General features: G+C 47.3%; 1 protein-coding gene across 1 annotated transcript in view; it reads right to left on the bottom strand.

Moving 5' to 3' along the window:
* LOC126455754 (lens fiber major intrinsic protein-like) overlaps positions 1 to 20897 on the bottom strand; it is a 106858-nt gene that overhangs the window by 72779 nt on the left and 13182 nt on the right. The window contains exon 2 of the mRNA XM_050091520.1: positions 2517 to 2619. Coding sequence (XP_049947477.1) covers positions 2517 to 2619 — 103 coding nt within the window. The remainder of the gene's footprint in view (positions 1 to 2516; positions 2620 to 20897) is intronic.

The following is a 20897-nucleotide window of genomic DNA, read 5'->3' as shown; positions in this document are numbered from 1 at the left end:
GAGTCCACAGCTCGGGTGTTGATGTTAGCAGTAAGGTGGATTAATGACGTCGCATTGACAACAAATTTCAGCACCATTCTACTCAATGCCACCGTGGAAATGTCACACGATGTAATGGTCGTGACAACCGCTCTTACTAACATTTCGCCGCTTCTTTTGACGGCTCTGCGATAGAGGTCAGAACCGCGACACCCAGCGTTGAAATCAAGCGGTTTTCTTTATGCGTAGCCGAAGAAAACATTTCAGACACACCGCCGCTCAGAATGGACAGGGAAAGGCCTCATGGCGTTCCAAATGGTTCAAATGGCTCTGAGCACTATGGGACTCAACTGCTGAGGTCATTAGTCCCCTAGAACTTAGAATTAGTAAACCTAACTAACCTAAGGACATCACAAACATCCATGCCCGAGGCAGGATTCGAACCTGCGACCGTAGCGGTCTTGCGGTTCCAGACTGCAGCGCCTTTAACCGCACGGCCACTTCGGCCGGCATGGCGTTCCATAAACAACGTCAATGATATCACCACTTTCCTTCGGGAGTTGTTTTCGGGGTTGTAATCGACAGTTTGCAGTGCGGTGAGAAACAGAAAGATGTCCTGGACAATCTTTGACACTGCTGGCACCCATGGGCGTTTCAGCCCTTCTCTCTGGACACTGTGGAGCTCCACTCTCACTGAACGTGATCACATCCCTTTGGAGTGCAACGTGACCGTAATTCACGCTCTCGTGTGCAATTTGAAACAACTAGGGATCGTTCTAAACGTTGCTACGAAATTTGAACGTGATGCGAAGCATCAAAGACTACTTGTGCTTTTTCAGCTCTCATGTTTTCCGCCCTCCTGTGGCGTCAACATACGCAGTGCGACATTAACGTCATCAGTAAAGTGGCAAATGGCTCCTGTAAGACACCCCAGCTCGGGAACACACTCGGTGAAACCCGTGCACCTTTCTACAAAGCGTTAGAAATATACACGTTAAGAACTTCGATACCAATTTAGCGTCGTGGCTGCTGTCGTGCCTGAAGGCTAGGCAACCCGTTTGACACCCCTTGAGTCGGGTTTACCTACTTTCGGCCGCTAGAGCAGCTGTAAACATGAACGGATGTCGAAGTCTCTGACACATACGTTTGTAATGTGCTCAAAAAAGGTGTGTGGGTCACACGGTGTTACTGAACTGTGGGGGAGGGGAGGGGGGGTTGTATAGGCAAATTTGCGTCGTATTAATGCTCGTGTTCATGTTGCGCTCCCGCGTGATGACAACACAGGAGGATAGAAAACAGGACTGAAAAAGTATAAGTACGCTTTGTTGCTTCGGATGACGTTCAAATTTCTTTGAATGATTTTGAGCGGTCCCTAGTCGTTTCAGCCTCTACAAGAGAGCGAACTTATGGCCGCGCTGCACTCCAAAGAAAAGCGATCAATTTCAATGGGTCTGGAGCCTCACAAAGTCCTTACAGAATGGCTGAAACGTCAGAGGGTGTGAGCAATGTCAAAGATTGTCAAGAACATGTCCTTGTTTCTCATCGCACAGTGAACTGTCATCTTCGATCGGGAAATGCATGGGAGTAAACGCCCCAGAAGAAGGGGTGTTTCAATGATGCCCTTTACGCCGTCCTCTGAGCCCTTTTTCTTGTCGAATCTGAGTGGTGGCGCATCTGAAATGTTTTCTTCGGCCACACATAAGAAAAGTGCGTAATTTCAGTGCGGAGTGTCTCATATCTGACCTCCATCGCAGAGGCATTAAAAGAAGGGGCGAAACTTCAGTAAGAGCGGTTTAGACGACCGTCTGACCGTGTGATACTGCCACGGTGGCGTTGAGCAGAGTGGTGGTGAAATTTGTTGCCACTGTGACGTCATTGATCCACCTCACAGCTAACATCAAATTACGAGCTCTGGACTCTTTTCCAAATGTGGATCACTGTAGGCATCTGTGATTCAAATTTCAAATTTAAGTGTTGCAGTGGGTGGTAATTAGGGGTTTTCGAAAACTGATCCTTTGATTCTGTTGCGCAATGTACTTCTCCTACCGCGTCGCGTGCCTGCAGTGGCACCATGTGCCATTCAGTCTCACAGTGGCAAATGCAGAGGTGTAAAACTCGTCCCCCTCTACATCTTCATTAGCTTTAAAAGTTGAAGAAGCAGTCGCAACGAGTGAAAAATGCTGAGGAGACAGCGTCAACAAAATGCAAGCAGCTGAAGCAACAGATGCACCTATTGGAGGATGGGTGGTGCAGCAGAGTAGCTCGGACATGCCAGCAAAATGCTGGCAGATGACGCAGCTGATTCACCCACCAGAGGAGGGGCAGCACAGCAGAGTAGCGCGGGCATGTCAGCAAAATGCTGGCAGATATGCAGCAGACTGGTCTGCCGGAGTAGGTGCAGTCAAGCAGGGTAGTGCGGACATGTCAGCAAAATGCTGGCAGCTGATGCAGCAGATTCATCTGCCGGAGGAGGGGTGGCACAGCAGAGTAGCACGGAAGTGTCAGCAAAATGCTGGCAGCTGATGCAGCAGACTCACCTGCTGGAGGAGGGGTGGTGCAGCAGAGTAGCGCGGCCGGCGATGGGGACCACGGGCAGCAGCCACGACTGCAGGTGGGACCGGAGCAGAACACCGCCACCTCCTGCAACAACAGCACACTCCACACTCACATCTCACACATGCTCACCTGCAACTTGCTTCCGAGCTCACGTTTACATCATTTTTCGTGTTAAACAGTTTGCAGTACCTTATCTGAATCATCTCTTACCTCACTTGCACAGAGTTATTCGTAACTACCTCTGAGGCCTCAGAAGACGACTGCTGGGTTACTGCAGGGTGGGGAAAATAGAAGAGGACCGGAGGGTGGGGTCCCAGGATACAAAGAAACACAGCAGGGGAAAGGAAATACATTACTAACTACTGATTACAGCAGATGTTGAAAGTGACCATCATTCATCTCTTGGCACATTTGGTCATTGATTAGAAAGTTGCTGAAGGCCGATCGAAACTGGACAGCTGGATTTACTGCTATCTCATTCGAAATGTTCTGCTACAGTTCTTGAAGACTGTGACAGTTGTTGCGATACACCTCAGACTTGAGGTGTGAAGTCCTGTATGTCAGGTAATGGGTGACTGTCACGGATGGTCCTCGAGTTTAATGTCCAGTAGTCCCCACACGGCCTCCACGATCTGTCCTTCTTACGTACTAAGTGTAGGGGCGAAGATCACAGGCTGTCTGACTGGCGAATTACCCGCGAATGTAACATTTCTTCGAATATCGCTTTTGTTTCCGTCAGCCTCTCTGGTGTAGTTCTCTGTGCTTGTCGTGCAATTGATTGTCCTGGTGTGGTAGAGATATAGTGCACTGTACTGTGTTTAATTCCTTTGGGTGGACCTGTTTAGTCGACTCGTCTCCTGTTCCGGTTGCCTGGTCATCCGAAATACACTCCTGGAAATTGAAATAAGAACACCGTGAATTCATTGCCCCAGGAAGGGGAAACTTTATTGACACATTCCTGGGGTCAGATACATCACATGATCACACTGACAGAACCACAAGCACATAGACACAGGCAACAGAGCATGCACAATGTCGGCACTAGTACAGTGTATATCCACCTTTCGCAGCAATGCAGGCTGCTATTCTCCCATGGAGACGATCGTAGAGATGCTGGATGTAGTCCTGTGGAACGGCTTGCCATGCCATTTCCACCTGGCGCCTCAGTTGGACCAGCGTTCGTGCTGGACGTGCAGACCGCGTGAGACGACGCTTCATCCAGTCCCAAACATGCTCAATGGGGGACAGATCCGGAGATCTTGCTGGCCAGGGTAGTTGACTTACACCTTCTAGAGCACGTTGGGTGGCACGGGATACATGCGGACGTGCATTGTCCTGTTGGAACAGCAAGTTCCCTTGCCGGTCTAGGAATGGTAGAACGATGGGTTCGATGATGGTTTGGATGTACCGTGCACTATTCAGTGTCCCCTCGACGATCACCAGTGGTGTACGGCCAGTGTAGGAGATCGCTCCCCACGCCATGATGCCGGGTGTTGGCCCTGTGTGCCTCGGTCGTATGCAGTCCTGATTGTGGCGCTCACCTGCACGGCGCCAAACACGCATACGACCATCATCGGCACCAAGGCAGAAGCGACTCTCATCGCTGAAGACGACACGTCTCCATTCGTCCCTCCATTCACGCCTGTCGCGACACCACTGGAGGCGGGCTGCACGATGATGGGGCGTGAGCGGAAGACGGCCTAACGGTGTGCGGGACCTAGCCCAGCTTCATGGAGACGGTTGCGAATGGTCCTCGCCGATACCCCAGGAGCAACAGTGTCCCTAATTTGCTGGGAAGTGGCGGTGCGGTCCCCTACGGCACTGCGTAGGATCCTACGGTCTTGGCGTGCATCCGTGCGTCGCTGCGGTCCGGCCCCAGGTCGACGGGCACGTGCACCTTCCGCCGACCACTGGCGACAACATCGATGTACTGTGGAGACCTCACGCCCCACGTGTTGAGCAATTCGGCGGTACGTCCACCCGGCCTCCCGCATGCCCACTATACGCCCTCGCTCAAAGTCCGTCAACTGCACATACGGTTCACGTCCACGCTGTCGCGGCATGCTACCAGTGTTAAAGACTGCGATGGAGCTCCGTATGCCACGGCAAACTGGCTGACACTGGCGGCGGCGGTGCACAAATGCTGCGCAGCTAGCGCCATTCGACGGCCAACACCGCGGTTCCTGGTGTGTCCGCTGTGCCGTGCGTGTGATCATTGCTTGTACAGCCCTCTCGCAGTGTCCGGAGCAAGTATGGTGGGTCTGACACACCGGTGTCAATGTGTTCTTTTTTCCATTTCCAGGAGTGTATTTTGATTTTCCTGTTCATATTGTAATTCCTCAGATAAGGAGTTGCTAACTGCCTGCAGTTTCTCACAAGTTGTTTGCCTTTTAGTGTCTGATGATGTACTATTGCCTGTCAGATTTAACAAACATTCTCCCTGTATGTCAACCGCCAATGTGAAACGTGCTAGAAAATCAGCATCAAATAAAGCTTCTGATACATCAGCTATCACAAAAGACGATGTAAATTGCTTGAAGAAACCGTCATCAATCTTGCGCGGTTTATGCCCATATGTGTTAGTTACAGAGTTATTCACTGCTTTCAAACGTGGCTGTACATATCGTTAGTTACGTGGTGCGAGCTGATGTCTCACCCGGTATCCACCAGAAACCTTGTGCCCGTATTTCAGTCTAATATGTACAACCTCTTTGAAGCAGAAGGAGACGTATGCAGTGATGGTTGTTGCTGCTTAAATGAAAACACTGCACTGTTGCTGCACGTACCTTGGCTCTTTGAGAAGGAGAAGCCTCTCTCCCAACACAATTTATGTACACCCTGTGCCGGCTTCTTGTTTTACATCTAGCCCTATTTATCGTGCGATTAATGTTAACTTGTCGTCGCTGTTGCGAGCGCATATGCGTTCTTAAGTCTTCTATTGTAGCTTTTAAATCTCTACTCTCGTTTGAAGTGTTTGTCGCGTGTCGTAGTGTGACTGTGGAGCAGGGTAAAGTCATGACTCGGGTTTCCCCTTGCTCACCACGGTGGTTGTCGTACGCAGAATATGTCGGCATCACTGCCACTGTTGCGGTTGGCTCGTGCGTCTCGTAAGTTTTGTCCGCGGCAAGTAGTGGTTTGTCAGCTGATGTCTCCTCGTATGTGTTTACCGCAGTCCTTGCTTGTGCTGGATGCTGTCTAGCATCAACCTGCCAAAGACTGTCGGGCTATCTACTAGGATGCGTAAATGTCGCCAGTATTCAGACGAGGTCCTATCTCCCCGCTTCTCTTGGTACGGTACCTTTCTCACTCTGATGTCAACTCACTTCATGCACCGAGAAATTAATACTTCTTCCAGTCTCCTCACTATAACGTCCGATATTAACGCTGAGGTTACTAATCACCAAACTAAACTACTCGTGATTGTTGTCTACTCTGTCGTTGAAATATATTTTCCATTTCAGCGGACCATGAATGTGGCTCGGAAAGCATGATCGTAATTGCAACCACTGAGTGGAACAATGCTGGAACTAAGGGGTAGATCCATTGCTGTTCCTTGCTGTGGTCGTGCTGTAGCAACCGCCGCCGTTTCTGACGTTGTTAGCTTACTAGGCTGTGCTGGCGTTGTTCAATCAGTGTCATTTCTTTGGTCCAGTACATACTTAAAGTTTAAAGTTTGTACTTTCCTAGAGATGTAGCTACAAGTTTTCTGTTTCATTCTGAACCCTGTGAATTTCTTCCCTTTTCGGACAGCATCGTGTTCCATCGTCGTTGTTCTAAATGCTTAGGTTTGCCGTAATCTTAGGCCGACCAACGAAAAGTCTGAAAATCCTTAGGTGGAGGTAACCAATTATGTATCTACACCGCATACAATATTTGAAGTGAAATATGAGTGAACGAAACCGTTTGTTGGTTAGAATCTTGCCAAAAATATTCAACAACGCTAAGAAATTAAATAACTTGATGACGAAGATAAACAACAACATCCACCAAAATAACTCCACGCGCTTCCTGACATCACGTTGCGCAAGTGCACGAAAAAAATAACACTGCCACAGTTTAACAGTTCAGTTTGTGTACGTAAAATAAATATATACAATTTACAATAAGTTATGATGATTAAATTCGAATAATGAAAACATCTAAACAGAGCTTGTTTTTAAATGCTTCACCTCTGACGGGTTGTGATTTCAACTGTTTTGCAAGATATTCTAACGGTCTGTACAGTATGAATCCCTCTTGCTCAACCTCGTGATATGTATTCCTATCGCCAAGTCAAGTCTAACTAAAAGATTAGCAAAGTGCCCTTCATTTGATACAAAAACAGCGAGAATTATCGTCAAGGGAAAATGCAATTAAAATGCAGTCGATCGTGCAGCAACAGTTCAGTGTTCCTGTTTTCACCTCAATGATTCCATATGCTTGGTGTGCATCAGAATTATTAGAGGAAAGTCTTTCATTTAAAAACTTGAATGAAGTATGCTTCCCACTCAAGCACATTTTAGAAAAATGTTCTTGCTAAGAAAATGCATTGATAAAACGTGCCTGGTTTGAACAATGTTTGTGTTTTAAATGTTTCTTTGACGATTATCACCCTAAAAATACACTGAAACGCCAAAGAAATTGATATAGGCACGCGTACTCAAATACAGAGATATGTAAACAAGCAGCAGACGGCGCTGCGTTCGGCAACACCTGTGTACGATAACAAGTATCTGGCGCAGCTGCTACATCGGTTACTGCTGCTAGAATGGCAGATTATCAAGATTTAAGTGAGTTTGAACTTCGTGTTATAGTCGGCACACGAGCGATGGAACACAGCATCTCCGAGGTAACGATGAAGGGGGAATTTTCCATTACGACCATTTCACGAGTGTACCGTGAATATGAGGAATCGGGTAAAACATCAGATCCCTGACGTCGCTGCGGCCGGAAAATGATCCTGCAAGAATGGGATCAACAACGACTGAAGAGAATCGTTCAGCGTGACAGAAGTACAATCATTCCACAAATTGCTGCAAATTTCAATGCTGAGTCTTCAACGTGTCTCAGCGCGCAAACCATTCAACGAAACATTATCGATATGGGCTTTCGGAGCGGAAGCCCCCCCTCGTGTACCCTTGATGACTGCACGACACAATGCTTTACACTTCGCATGGGCCCGTCAACACCGATATTGGACTGTTTATGACTGGAAACATGGTGCATGTTCGGACGAGGCGCGTTTCAAGTTGTATCGAGCGGATAGACGTGTCCGGGTATGGAGACATCAAATCATGGACCCTGCATGTTAGCAGGTGACTGTTCAAGCTGGTGGATGGTCTGTAATGGTGTGGGGCGTGTACGGTTGAAGTAATATGGGACCCCTGATACGTGTAGATACGACTCTGAGACGTGACACGAACGTAAGCATCTTGTCTGATTACCTGCATCCATTCTGTCCATTGTGCATCCGACGACGGACTTGGTCAGTTCCAGCAGGACAATGCGACACCCCACATGCCCAGAACTGCTACAGAGTGTCTCCTAGAAGACTCTTCTGAGTTTAAACATTTCCGCTGGCCACCAGATTCCTCACACATGAACATTATTGTGCATATCTGGTATGCCTTGCAACGTGCTGTTCACAAGAGATCTACACCACCTCGTACTCTAACGGATTTATGGACAGACCTGCAGGAGTCATGGTGTCAATTTCTTCCAGCACTACTTCAGACGTTAGCCGAGTCCGTGCCACGTCGTGTTGCGGCACATCTGCGTGCTCGCGGGGGCCCTACACGATATTAGACAGCGTAAAATTGAACTGCCTGTAATAAATAAAAATCAAATAATTCGTTAATAGAATTTTCTGAAATATTACTTTCATTCAAAACTTCACCCAATTACGAAATTTAATTGTTTAATTATACACATTATTCAAAGTAAAGTAATCGTAAATAATTGTAAGTTGTATATATATTAATTTTACGTGCATAAATCGAACTGTTCAACTATATTTAAATAGGTAGCAGCAGTTGTCGAACTGGAGTCACCAATTTATCATTCTGTATATTTACTAACTGCGCCACCAACGGCGGAACAGTTATTCATATATTGCTCACAACGTAATCAGAAAAACTTTCGAGAACGTTTTCTCTATTCCTACGGCCCACTTAGGTGAAATATTTTAGGAACTTCAGTGGGTCATATACTTACTTCTACTCACACAGTTTGAGACGCCGGCCGCTGCGGCCGAGAGGTTCTAGGCGCTTCAGTCCGGAACCGCGCTGCTGCTACGGTCGCACGTTCGAATCCTGCCTCGGGCATGGATGTGTGTGATGTCCTTGGATTAGTTAGGTTTAAGTAGTTCTAAGTCTAGGGGACTGATGACCTCAGATGTTGTCAGATAGTATTTGGAGCCATTTGAACAGTGTGAGCCGAATAGGTCAGATCCATCCCTCGCCCTCCGCTTGTTAGTAAAATAAACATAATACAACAATTAATTAGTTTGTCTACGCGGTTTCGTACATCCACTTTAAGCATTTTTAATGTTCTACAACGACACAAATGTCTAAAAATAGTGTGCGAATGTCAACAACGTGGTCATACATTATCCTCTCCCATCTCGGTTCCCATTCCAAAGTGTATGCAATATCCGTAGAATTTTTAGTTATCCTGAAGAATTTTGTTAATATCAGTAAACTGGACTCACGTAGTTTGAGCCAGCACTGTCACAACTCTTTTCCAGGATCCAGCGCGTTCTCAACAGAGGATGAGGCACTTCCGGGAAAGCAAAGGACAGCGGCAGTATCGGTCACGTTTTCAGGCTGGCTCTCCATTGTTCTTCCATGTCGTGTAGGATTACGGGAAGACGGCAGGCAACAACAGGCTCATAAATCAAAGATGTGCGGGCGAATTACGGACCCGGTAACTTGAGAGCTTTGCCTGTCACGGTCACTTGCACGTGAGAGCATTGTTCGTAGCAGCAGTTCGGCGAAACCCTCTAGAAAAAGATTCTCGTGTGTTCCAAGATAATAATTTGCAAATTACGAGCGTCTGTGGCACACTCAATTAAGCTCTGCCTACACAGCTACGATTGATAATGGCGTAACTCGGACTGGAAAAGACCTGTTGAAATGCTGTTTAAGAGGTACAGCAGTTTAAACAAAGGTGGTAGCTTTTCTGTACACAGTATTGGTAAAGACAACAATCTCCGGCTGGTCCCAGCGGAGGTTAGAGTCCTCTCTCCGGCATGTGTGTGTGTGTGTTTGTCCTTGGGATAATTTAGGTTAAGTAGTGTGTAAGCTTAGGGAATGATGACCTTAGCAGTTAAGTCCCATAAGATTTCCCACACAACAATCTCCCTTCGATGGATCTTCTCTCCTGTATTGTTTTCTTCATACCATCCAGGTGGTGGTCCACAGCCTGCATTCGACAAACTCTGCTTGCCCTTCGGCAGTCTGTAAACAACAGAGCAGATTCCATGAAGTTTACAGTTTCAGTCGTGCAGTACTTTGGCAGAGGTCGATCGTGCTATGAGTGCTCTGCTTTCCCATCCGCACTTTCATATCTACCAGAATGGCAACACAGTAGAGCCTGCACTTCACACATCAGCCACAAGATTACGGCCACCTTCCTAATAGCAGGTGCAAGTGTCTCCACCTTTGGCACGGATAACAGCGGTGACGCGTCGTGGCGTGGAAGCAATGAGACCTAGGTAGGTCGCAGTAGCAACTTGGCACCACGAGTGCACACATAAGTCATCTGAATTTCGTAAATTCTGGGAAGAGGATCGATGAACTCTGACGCCACGTTCAATCACGTCCTAGATGTGTTCGATCGAGTTTACATCTGGTGAGCTGGGGGACCAGCGCATCAATTCGAAATCGGCAGTGTGCTCCTTGAACCACTCCACCTCACTTCTGGTCTTGTGACATGGCACATTTTCTTGTTGAAAAATGTCATTGCCGTCGGGAAACACGGTCGTCATGAAGGTCTGCAACCAGTGTACTACACTCCTTGGCCGTTATGGTGCCTAGCACGAGTCTCACTGGACTCATGCATGCCCACGTGACTGTTCCCCAGACCGTAATGGAGCTGCCGCCAGCTTGTCTCCGTCCTGCAGTACAGGTGACAAGGAGCTTTTCCCCCGTAAGACGACAGACTCGTGCCCACCCATCGGCGTGCTGAGGAAGGTATCGGGCTTCATCAGACCGTGCAACGCTCTGCCACTGCGCCAGCGTCCAGTGCCTATTTCAGTCATAGTTACTGATGCCGTGGTGTTAACATTGGCACATGCAGTGGTCATCGGCTGCAGAGGCTCATCGTTAGGAGTGTTCGGTGCACTGTGTGTTCGGACACACTGGTACTCTGCCCAGCATTAAAACCTGATGTTAGTTCCGCCACAGATCTCCGCCAGTCCAGTTTTACCAGTCTGCAGAGCCTAATACCCTGACACCTGTAAGGAGGGGTGGCCGCCCAACCCCACGACGTCTGGACGTGGTTTCCCCTTGGTTTCGCCATGTGTTGAAGACACTCACCGCTGCGCGGGGTAGCCGCACAGTCTGGAGTTCCTTGTCACGGTTCACGCGGCTCCTCCAGTCGAATGTTCGAGTCCTCCCTCGGGCATTAGTTTGTATGTTCTCCTTAGCGTAAGTTAGTTTAAGTTACATTAAGTAGTGTGTAAGCCTAGAAAGCGATGACCTCAGCAGTTTCCTCCCATAAGAGCTTACCACCACCATCACCATCCAGACACTCACGACCGCACTCCTCGAACACCCGACAAGCGTGCAGTTTCCGAAATGCTCGTGCCGAGCCTCCGGGCCTTCACAATCTGACCTCGGCCAAACTCAGATAGATCGCGCCATCCTTACTCTGTACACGGATAGCACGCAGACTGATAGTACACTACTGGCCATTAAAGTTGCTACACCAAGAAGAAATGCAGATGATAAACGAATATTCATTGGACAAATATATTATACTAGAACTCACATGTGATTACATTTTCACGCAATTTGGGTGCATAGATCCTAACAAATCAGTACCCAGAAGAACAACCTCTGGCCGTAATAACGGCCTTGATACTCCTGGGCATTGAGTCAAACAGAGCTTGGATGGCGTGTACAGGTCCAACTGCCCATGCAGCTTCAACACGATAGGCTACAACAGTAGTGACTGGCGTATTGTGACGAGCCAGTTGCTCGGCCACCATTGACCAGACGTTTTCAATTGGTGAGAGATCAGGAGAATGTGCTGGCCAGGGCAGCAGTCGAACATTTTCTGTATCCAGAAAGGCCCGTACAGGACCTGCAACACGCGGTCGTGCATTATCCTGCTGAAATGTAGGGTTTCGCAGGGATCGAATGAAGGGTAGAGCCACGGGTCGTAACACATCTGAAATGTAACGTCCACTGTTCAAAGTGCCGTCAATGCGAACAAGAGGTGACCGAGACGTGTAACCAATGGCACCCCATACCATCGCGCCAGGTGATACGCCAGTATGGCGCTGACGAATACACGCTTCCAATATGCGTTCACCGCGATGTCGCCAAACACGGATGCGACCATCATAATGGTGAAACAGAACCTGGATTCCTCCGAAGAAATGACGTTTTGCCATTCGTGCACCCAGGTTCGTCACTGAGTACACCATCGCAGGCGCTCCTGCCTGTGATGCAGCATCAAGGGTAACCGCAGCCATGGTCTCCGAGGTGATAGTCCATGCTGCTGCAAACGTCGTCGAACTGTTCGTGCAGATGGTTGTTGTCTTGCAGACGTCCCCATCTGTTCACTCAGGGATCGAGACGTGGCTGCACGATCCGTTAGAGCCATGCGGATAAGATGCCTGTCATCTCGACTGCTAGTGATAAGAGGCCGTTGGGATCCAGCACGGCGTTTCGTATTACCTTCCTGACCCACCGATCCCATATTCTGCTAACAGTCATTGGATCTCGACCAACGCGAGCAGCAATGTCGCGATACGATAAACCGCAATCCGACCTTTATCAAAGTCGGAAACGTGATGGTACGCATTTCTCCTCCTTACACGAGGCATCACAACAACGTTTCACCAGGCAACGCCGGTCAACTGCTGTTTGTGTATGAGAAATCGGCTGGAAACTTTCCTCATGTCAGCACGTTGTAGGTGTCGCCACCGGCGCCAACCTTGTGTGAATGCTCTGAAAAGCTAATCAGTTGCATACCACAGCATCTTCTTCCTGTCGGTTAAATTTCATGTCTGTAGCACGTCATCTTCGTGGTGTGGCAATTTTAATGGCCAATAGTGTAGAAGCACCGTGCGTGTGTCTGGCCAGCAGTCATTCTTCGCCAGGTGATGCTGCTATCGCCCGGACGCGTTTATATCGTCAGCAGCAAATTGAGAGTCATTTGATTAGTTTGAAATGTAAAGAATATAAATGTAACTGTCGTATGGTCTTGTTGACTGGAGAATCCAATGGGTGGATTCAACCACCGCGCTGGAAAGTTTGCTCTTGCTCTGCACACATTGGGCCCTTTCCTCGCGGATACGTGAGAGATGCGTCGTGTGTGATTTGTGGAGTGTAGGTGAGTGTTACGGATGCGTCTACAGGGCGCTGTTATTCGTGTGTTGTACGGTGGGAAAGTGGACTGGTGACGTCACAAAACATGCCGGGCCAGATTCGGGCAGACGGACCCGCCATTGCGAGCGTAATGCGTGAGGAAGTCTGGAGCACACATTTATCTAGCAAACAATGTCAAATAGCACATAACGATGATGGTAATGATAACGCCACTGAGAATGTATCGCAAATTTTAGCGGTTAAAACGTTTACCGATAGGGCAGCTATAATTGTGCGTAAAGTCGTAACAAACCGAAATACACTGTCCACACGAAAAGCACCACAGCCTGTAGCATCAATGGTACGTGTGTGTGTGTGTGTGTGTGTGTGTGTGTGTGTGTGTGTGTGTGTGTGTGTCTATGTGTCACTACAGGTGAAGGAATTTCGGCGACAGGCTTGGCCATTGGCTAGCGTTTGAACTTGAGCGTTAAATTTCCACTACACCAACAGAAGTTTGAAGGTTGTAGTTTCAACCAAATACCTAGGATGTACAAACAAATTGGAGCCACAAAATAGCAAATGTTGCGGGGAAGGTGAACCATAGACTGCGTTTTGTTGGCAGAACATTTAGAATATGCAACAAATCTACTAAATGGGTCTCCTACACTTAGCTTGTTCGCCCTCTGCTAGAGTATCCTTATCGGGTAGGATTGAAGGAGCACATCTAGAAGGTCTGAAGAATGCCAGGTCGTTTTTTACCCTCCCGAAGTAGTGGAGAAAGTGTAGCGGATATAAGGGAGTTGACTCGGTAATCGTTGAAACAAAGGCGTTTCTCGCTGCGAAGAGATTATTTCGTGAAATTAACATCAACAACTCTCTGCTGCGTATGCTAGTCAAAGGCTTTGTCACGCTGTTAACATCTGTTGTCGCCCGATAACAGAAGTAGGGCACCGTCGTACCAGGTTAGTACTTGTATGGGGGAAAGGCCGGGTGCTATCTCCCAAGTGGCGCCCGGCTGAAAATTCATGCACCACGCCTGTGGCCGTACGGCAGCACTATTATTATTATGGTTGTTGTTGTTCCTCCGAATGCCGAAATACAGGGTAAAGAAAAAATGCCGCACTTGGAGGTCGGCGAGCGATTCCTCATCCAGATTCAAGACAAAAGTTTGTCTAGTGAAATCAGATCGGATGTATTTTGAAAAATGTATGAGAACGAGGAGCTGGCAACACTGCCACAGTGTTCAGCGTATCGCCATGTGTAGAGAAACGTGCATCACCCCGCACTACCTTACCAGCCGTCGTAGCTCGCCCAGTAGACTGCTGGGACATCAAGTCCACATCCACCACTGGTGGGATAAATAATAAATTAAGATAAATAATAAATTAAGGCACATTTGGGAATTTTTTATTCATGACAGTTATTTTGGGGTCGTTATTCTTTCCCAGTCGCATCTCTGTGTAAAAATGCTGTTATGTTGCTGGACGTTTCCAAACCGCGCTTCCTCTGTGAAGTCCCTATCACTAGAGAAACAATGTAAGGTTGTTTGATCCAATGTTAGCCTACCTATTCTACCGATGGAAGTGACGTCACCATGGTACCAAGTCGATCGTAATCTTCTCCCCATCAACGTTCGTCTTTATCACATTGGCCTTAGTGAGACAGACCGATGCAGTCGTTGCCATGAATCGGATACTTTATGTGACCAGTTCGTCGCCTGCGGACACAGACATTAGAGTTGGCTTCGCCGACAAACGGCCTTTCTTGCCAGGACGACGGAAGAAGCAGTAGAGAGTGAGGTTCTCCTGCGTGCCGATTCAAGCTTCTTTCCCAGAACGAAGAACAATACACTTACGTGGCTTGTCGAGTGTTATGTTCATTACGTGGTGGGTTGCGTCTGCGACCTGTCCCGTTGGACATGGCAAAGGATGCCACGTTATCATGAGCATATTTGCTGTACCTACTATTTAATCGTCAAGGAGTTGGATGAAGCCTAGAATTCCTTTTCTGCCCGATGTCTCATTCCTGTTACCTTGCTTTTAATAAACTTGACAGGAAACAAAAAAAAGTTTTGAGTTGGTCCTTTTGGTATTTTCGTTACAGTCACTTTTCATCTGTATTGTAAGACAGTTTGTCATTTCTGTGGCTCTATCTGTCTTGTTTTTTTGTTTAGTTAATAAAACAAAAGTAAACAAAAATGGTTGCAGCCACGACTGGAAACGAATTTTTTTCTTTCTCAAGTGTAGGATTAACTCCGGTTTCGTTTCTTTTTTTGAGTAACAATTTGTAATGTTTCGAAAAAAAAATAATGAAAAACATGGAGATATGATATTTTTGACGTCCGTGCCCTCGTTCTCGTCGTTCACCAGTCATTTCAGCCAAGTACCTGTGATGCTGGAAGGCAGTTCCAAATATCTCAAAGACTGGTTGTTGAAGTGTTGCACCATGAAGAACTGTGTCCATATCCATACACGTCAACTCAACACCAGCGGCCATAAGACCGTATTTGACGAGTCCAGTTTTGTGAATGGCTTTTGCACCAAGTGGAAGATAATGAACATTTTATAAACAACGCGATATCGCCTGACTAATCCAGTTTCACTCGTGAAGGTATTTTCAATCTCCACAACGGCCATTATTGGTTGGAGCATAACCCAAATGTCACCTGTGAACGTGGCTTTGAGGCACGATTTGGCATAAACCTGTAGGCTGGAGTCGTGGAAGGAGTCCTTTTGTGCGCTTACTGCCGCACAATTTGCAATTTTTGCCTGACGCGTCAGATATCGTTCCACTTGGCAATCGGCCACAGCTATGGTTTCAGCGTTATGGCGCACCGCCACACTTTAGATTGAACGTTCGTAACTATTTAAGTGCCCGGGAAAAGGATCGGTCGTGGAGGTCCGATGTCCTGTCCTCCACGTTCCCTGAACCTGGATTTTTGTTTGTGGGGACACTTAAAGGAACACGCCCATAGTACTCCACCCATGGATGTACGTGACCTAATAACGCGTGTGCATGCCGCTTCGGGTACAGGTGGATACAAGTGTGTTGCGTAGGTTCCATCAAAATATGGTCCAGCGAGTGGCGAAGTGTTTGCAATAGTGAACGCTGCTCGTACGTATGCGTACGGCTCTGTGAAGATATAGTATGATGTGGAATCTAGTGTAGCCTACTTATTGTGTTTTTTGTATGTCATTGGATACAGACGGTGTTTCTGTATCCACTATTATTTTCTATTGACTTAATTTGTCTGATGGACGTAAAAAATAGGTCGTTTACTTTGTAATGAGTCCGTATTGTGTCTTAATGTGTAAATAAAGGTAACAGTAACAGAAAGAAATACGCAAGATACGGCACTGTGGAAGTGTAAATTGTATGCAGTTTGATGCTTTAAGTATAGAAAAAAAATGTTTGCCGTGAACCTGTCTCGAACATCGACGACTGTGCATATACCGGGTGATCAAAAAGTCAGTATAAATTTGAAAACTGAATAAATCACAGAATAATGTAGATAGAGAGGTGCAAATTGACACATGCTTAAAATGACATGGGGTTTTATTAGAACCAAAAAAATACACAAGTTCAAAAAATGTCCAACAGATGGCGCTTCATCTTATCAGAATAGCAATAATTAGCATAACAAAGTAAGACAAAGCAAAGATGATGTTCTTTACAGGATATTCTCAATATGTCCATCATTCCTCAACAATAGCTGTAGTCGAGGAATAATGTTGTGCACAGCACTGTAAAGCATGTCTGGAGTTATGGTGAGGCATTGGCGTCGGATGTTGTCTTTCAGCATCCCTGGAGATGTCGGTCGATCACGATACACTCGCGACTTCAGGTAACCCCAAAGCCAATAATCGCACGGACTGAGGTCTGGGGACCTGGGAGGCCAAGCATGAGGAAAGTGCCGGCTGAGCACACGATCGTCACCAAACGACGCGCGCAAGAGAGCTTTCACGCGTCTAGCTATATGGGGTGGAGCGTCTGGTTCTAATAAAACCCCATGTCATTCCAAGCATGTGAGTCAATTTTGACATCTCTATTTACATTATTCCGTGGTTTATTAAGTTTTCAATTTATACTGAGTTTTTGACCACCCGGTACATTCCCCATTGCATTACCTCGTCCCAATGAGCCAACAGGACACACACCTTTTCTTGGCTACGCTGCACGCAGTTCCAACGTTGCAAGAACATCTTTTTAAAATCCCATCTCTGTTAAAGGTAACAGACTATGTTTTGCAGGATGAACTGGGATTTTATCCCAGTTATCGTATGCCGACCTCCAAGTGCGGTATTTTTTTCTTCATCCCATATTGGTTGATTCTCATCAACGTAGGCAGAAATGACCATGGTAAAATGAGAGAAATCACAGCTGTCAGCGAAAGATTCAGGTGCTCATTTTACGCACGAGCTGTCCCAGAGTGGGACAGTTGAGAAATAGTCTGAAAGTGGTTCCACGAATCCTCTGGTAAACACATGAGTGTCATTTGCAGAGTACTGAAGTTGATGTAGGAAGACTGCTCGTCGTCGTGTTCCACGTCATATGTGCGCTGACCGGCCATTGTTCACAGCAACCAGCAACCTTCGTCCTTCCTAGTCCTTCTCCTTCCCCCCCCCCCCCCCTCCCCCAGGCAAATATCCCTGCTTCTCGGATGTCAGAGTGTAACGTGACCGGTAGTCCTGACGCTCGTACATTTTACTTAATAGGTTAATACCGCAGCCTGCAACTACACAGCTGATAAGGACTTCACGGCAGTACAAGACACACAAAAGCACTACCGGGATATTTACAAAGCTTTGAAAGAACAACACTCGTTGCGTAGTCTGGTTGCCCTGCGTGATTTACGATGTACGGTTCGTGAATAAGCGGGCAGGAGGAAACTGTAGCGCGTCGTATTATCACGGACAGGGGGGCGACCTGTTTTCTCTAAAGTGGTGATGCGTAGTGGTTTTTCAAGAAGAGAGGCGCGTCCAGCAACACTTGAAGGGGTCTTCTCTTCGGTGTTTAATAAAACAAAACATAGTCCGTAGTGGGCTGTACTGTAGTCGATCTTTATTTAAAATTCGTGATTAGCTATTTTCGATGACTTGTCGGTTTACAGCACATGTAATATTACGTATTACACGTCATAATTGTCAAATTATTTCTCATTACACGTAAAAAGTAGACGTTATATTCCATCTTTGCATTGTGAATGGATCCACATTAACGTAAGGATGGAATATAACGTCTACGCTTTACGTATAGTGAAAAATAATTTGACAATTACGACATGTAATACCTAATAATGCACATGTTCTTGCAAATAACAAGTCGTCAAAATCAGCTAATCGCGCGATTTCAATAAAAATCGACTACAGTATAGCGTACTACGAACTATGCTTTCAATTAGTGCGCACTTGGAGGCTGTGGATCCCTCAAATACAAGCTTTCTTCTGTGTTTGTTTGTTGAATTTCTTTCCGCGACTACAGTGAACTGCAAGCGATTGGGACGGGGTATGCTTGAAGTGCGTCGATCTGTCGACGAGCGCGTCAGTAGGGCCGCAGCGCAAGTTCGGATTGAAATAGGCTGGGCCACGAGACCGGCTGAGATCTTAACTACCCGAATGGGACGGAAATCGGTAGATATGATGTACATGTAAACTTAACTTTGTATTCTGCCTGATGACATGTCTTGTCATAGGGGAAGCCTCGTCAGAGAGGTCCACCGCATGAGCGTCTAGGGGAGTGATTCCAGTGGTGGTTTCCCGTTGCCTTCCACTGATGTACATGTACACACCAACAAATGATTACCATTTTAGAAAAACTCGATGATTCATTCAAGAGAAAGAGCTTCACAAACAGACCAAGTCAATAACGCGTTGGACCATCCCTGCCCCTTAGCATGTAGCTATTCGGCTTGGCATTGATTGATAGAACTGTTGGATGTCCTGTGGGACTTCGTGCCAAATTTAGTCCAACTGGTGCGTTAGTTCGTCAAAATCCAGAACCGTTCTCATTTGGGGAGAGATCCAGCGACCTCACTGGCCAAGGTATGGTTTGGCTACCACAAAGGCAAGTAGAAATTCTCGCCGTGTGCGGGCGAGCATTATCCTCCTGAAATGTAAGTCCAGGTTGGCTTCTCACGAAGGGCAACAAAATGGGGCGTATCATATCGTCGACGGATCGCTGTGCTGTAAGGGTGCCGCTATAACAACCAAAGGAGTCCTGCTATGAAATGAAATGGCATCCCAGTCTATCGCTCCTGGTTGTCGGGCCGCACTGCGACAGACAGATTGGTACCACGTCCGCAGCTCGTGGTCGTGCGGTAGCGTTCTCGCTTCCCGCGCCCGGGATCCCGGGTTGGATTCCCGGCGGGGTCAGGGATTTTCTCTGCCTCGTGATGACTGGGTGTTGTGTGCTGTCCTTAGGTTAGTTAGGTTTAAGTAGTTCTAAGTTCTAGGGGACTGATGACCATAGATGTTAAGTCCCATAGTGCTCAGAGCCATTTGAACCATTTGATTGGTACCACACCGCTGTATGGGGAGTCTCCAGATATCTCTTCGCTGGTCGTCAGGACTCAGTTCGAAGCGGAACTCATCACTGAAGAGAAATCTAGTCCACTCAATGAAATTTCAGGCCGAAAACTGTCAAGGGATGCCCCGAACATGTTGGGATACCAACCTGCCTAATGCCGAGAATTCTTCCGGGTTGTATGGCCGTGGTCCATGGAACTCTTCTATCCCTGACGTTGCCGACTCAGCACAACCAGGAGCACCTCCGACTGTGTCCAACGTAGCTTTGGACGAAACGTCAGGGATAGAAGAGTTCCATGGACCACAGCCATACAACCCGGAAGAATTCTCGGCAGCTGAAACATCCGTTTGTGAAAGCCTTCATTGTATGATCAACCTGACTGTTGCCCGCTATACGGCCCGTCAACCAAAACTGGCGGTCTGGTGTGCCATTCCATTTCATGGCAGGACCTCTTTGGTTGTCATAGGCGCCACCCTTACAGCACAGCGACACGTCGACGATATTCTACGCCCCGTTTTGTTACCTTTCATTGCAAGACATTTCACCAAGTCAAACCATTATTTGGCCAGCAAGGACGCCGGATCTGTTCCCAATTGAGAGTGTTTGGGGCACTATGGACAGGCTCCTCCACCCACCTCGGGGTTTTGACTTTCTAACGCGCCAATTGGACAGAATTTGGCAGGATATCTCTCAGGACACCCAAAAACCCTATCACTCAGCGTCAAGCCGAATAATTGCATGCGTAAGGGCCAGAGGTAAAGCAACGTGTTATTGACTTGCTCAATTTGTGAAGCTGTTTCTCTTGAACAAATCATCCAATTTTTGTGAAACTGTAATCATTTGTTTCTCTATAGATGTACGTGACATCTAATGATTTCCGTCCAACTCGGATAGTCTGTGTTGCGTCTCTCTCTCTGTCTCTCTCTCTCTACCTCCGCCTTTTTTGTCTCAGATTTTGTACTGCCACGAGCTGTTGTGCTATCGGCATGGTGTAATGTTTTAGCGTCGCTGGCGGCCTGTTACGCCGGCCGCGGTGGTCTAGCGGTTCTAGGCGCTCAGTCCGGAACCGCGCGACTGCTACGGTCGCAGGTTCGAATCCTGCCTCGGGCATGGATGTGTGTGATGTCCTTAGGTTAGTTGGGTTTAAGTAGTTCTAAGTTCTAGGGGACTGATGACCACAGATGTTAAGTCCCATAGTGCTCAGAGCCATTTTTTTGGCCTGTTACGGGTGCCGGTTCAAACCTGACAACCAAGAACTATTTGTTATTTTCTGTTATTCATTTCTGGCAGGTTCTAGAAATATCTTATGCTTGCAGTGTT

The sequence above is a fragment of the Schistocerca serialis genome, chromosome 2 (genome assembly GCF_023864345.2).
Source record: "Schistocerca serialis cubense isolate TAMUIC-IGC-003099 chromosome 2, iqSchSeri2.2, whole genome shotgun sequence".
Taxonomy (NCBI): domain Eukaryota; kingdom Metazoa; phylum Arthropoda; class Insecta; order Orthoptera; family Acrididae; genus Schistocerca; species Schistocerca serialis.
This window is presented reverse-complemented; position numbering and strand designations above follow the sequence as displayed.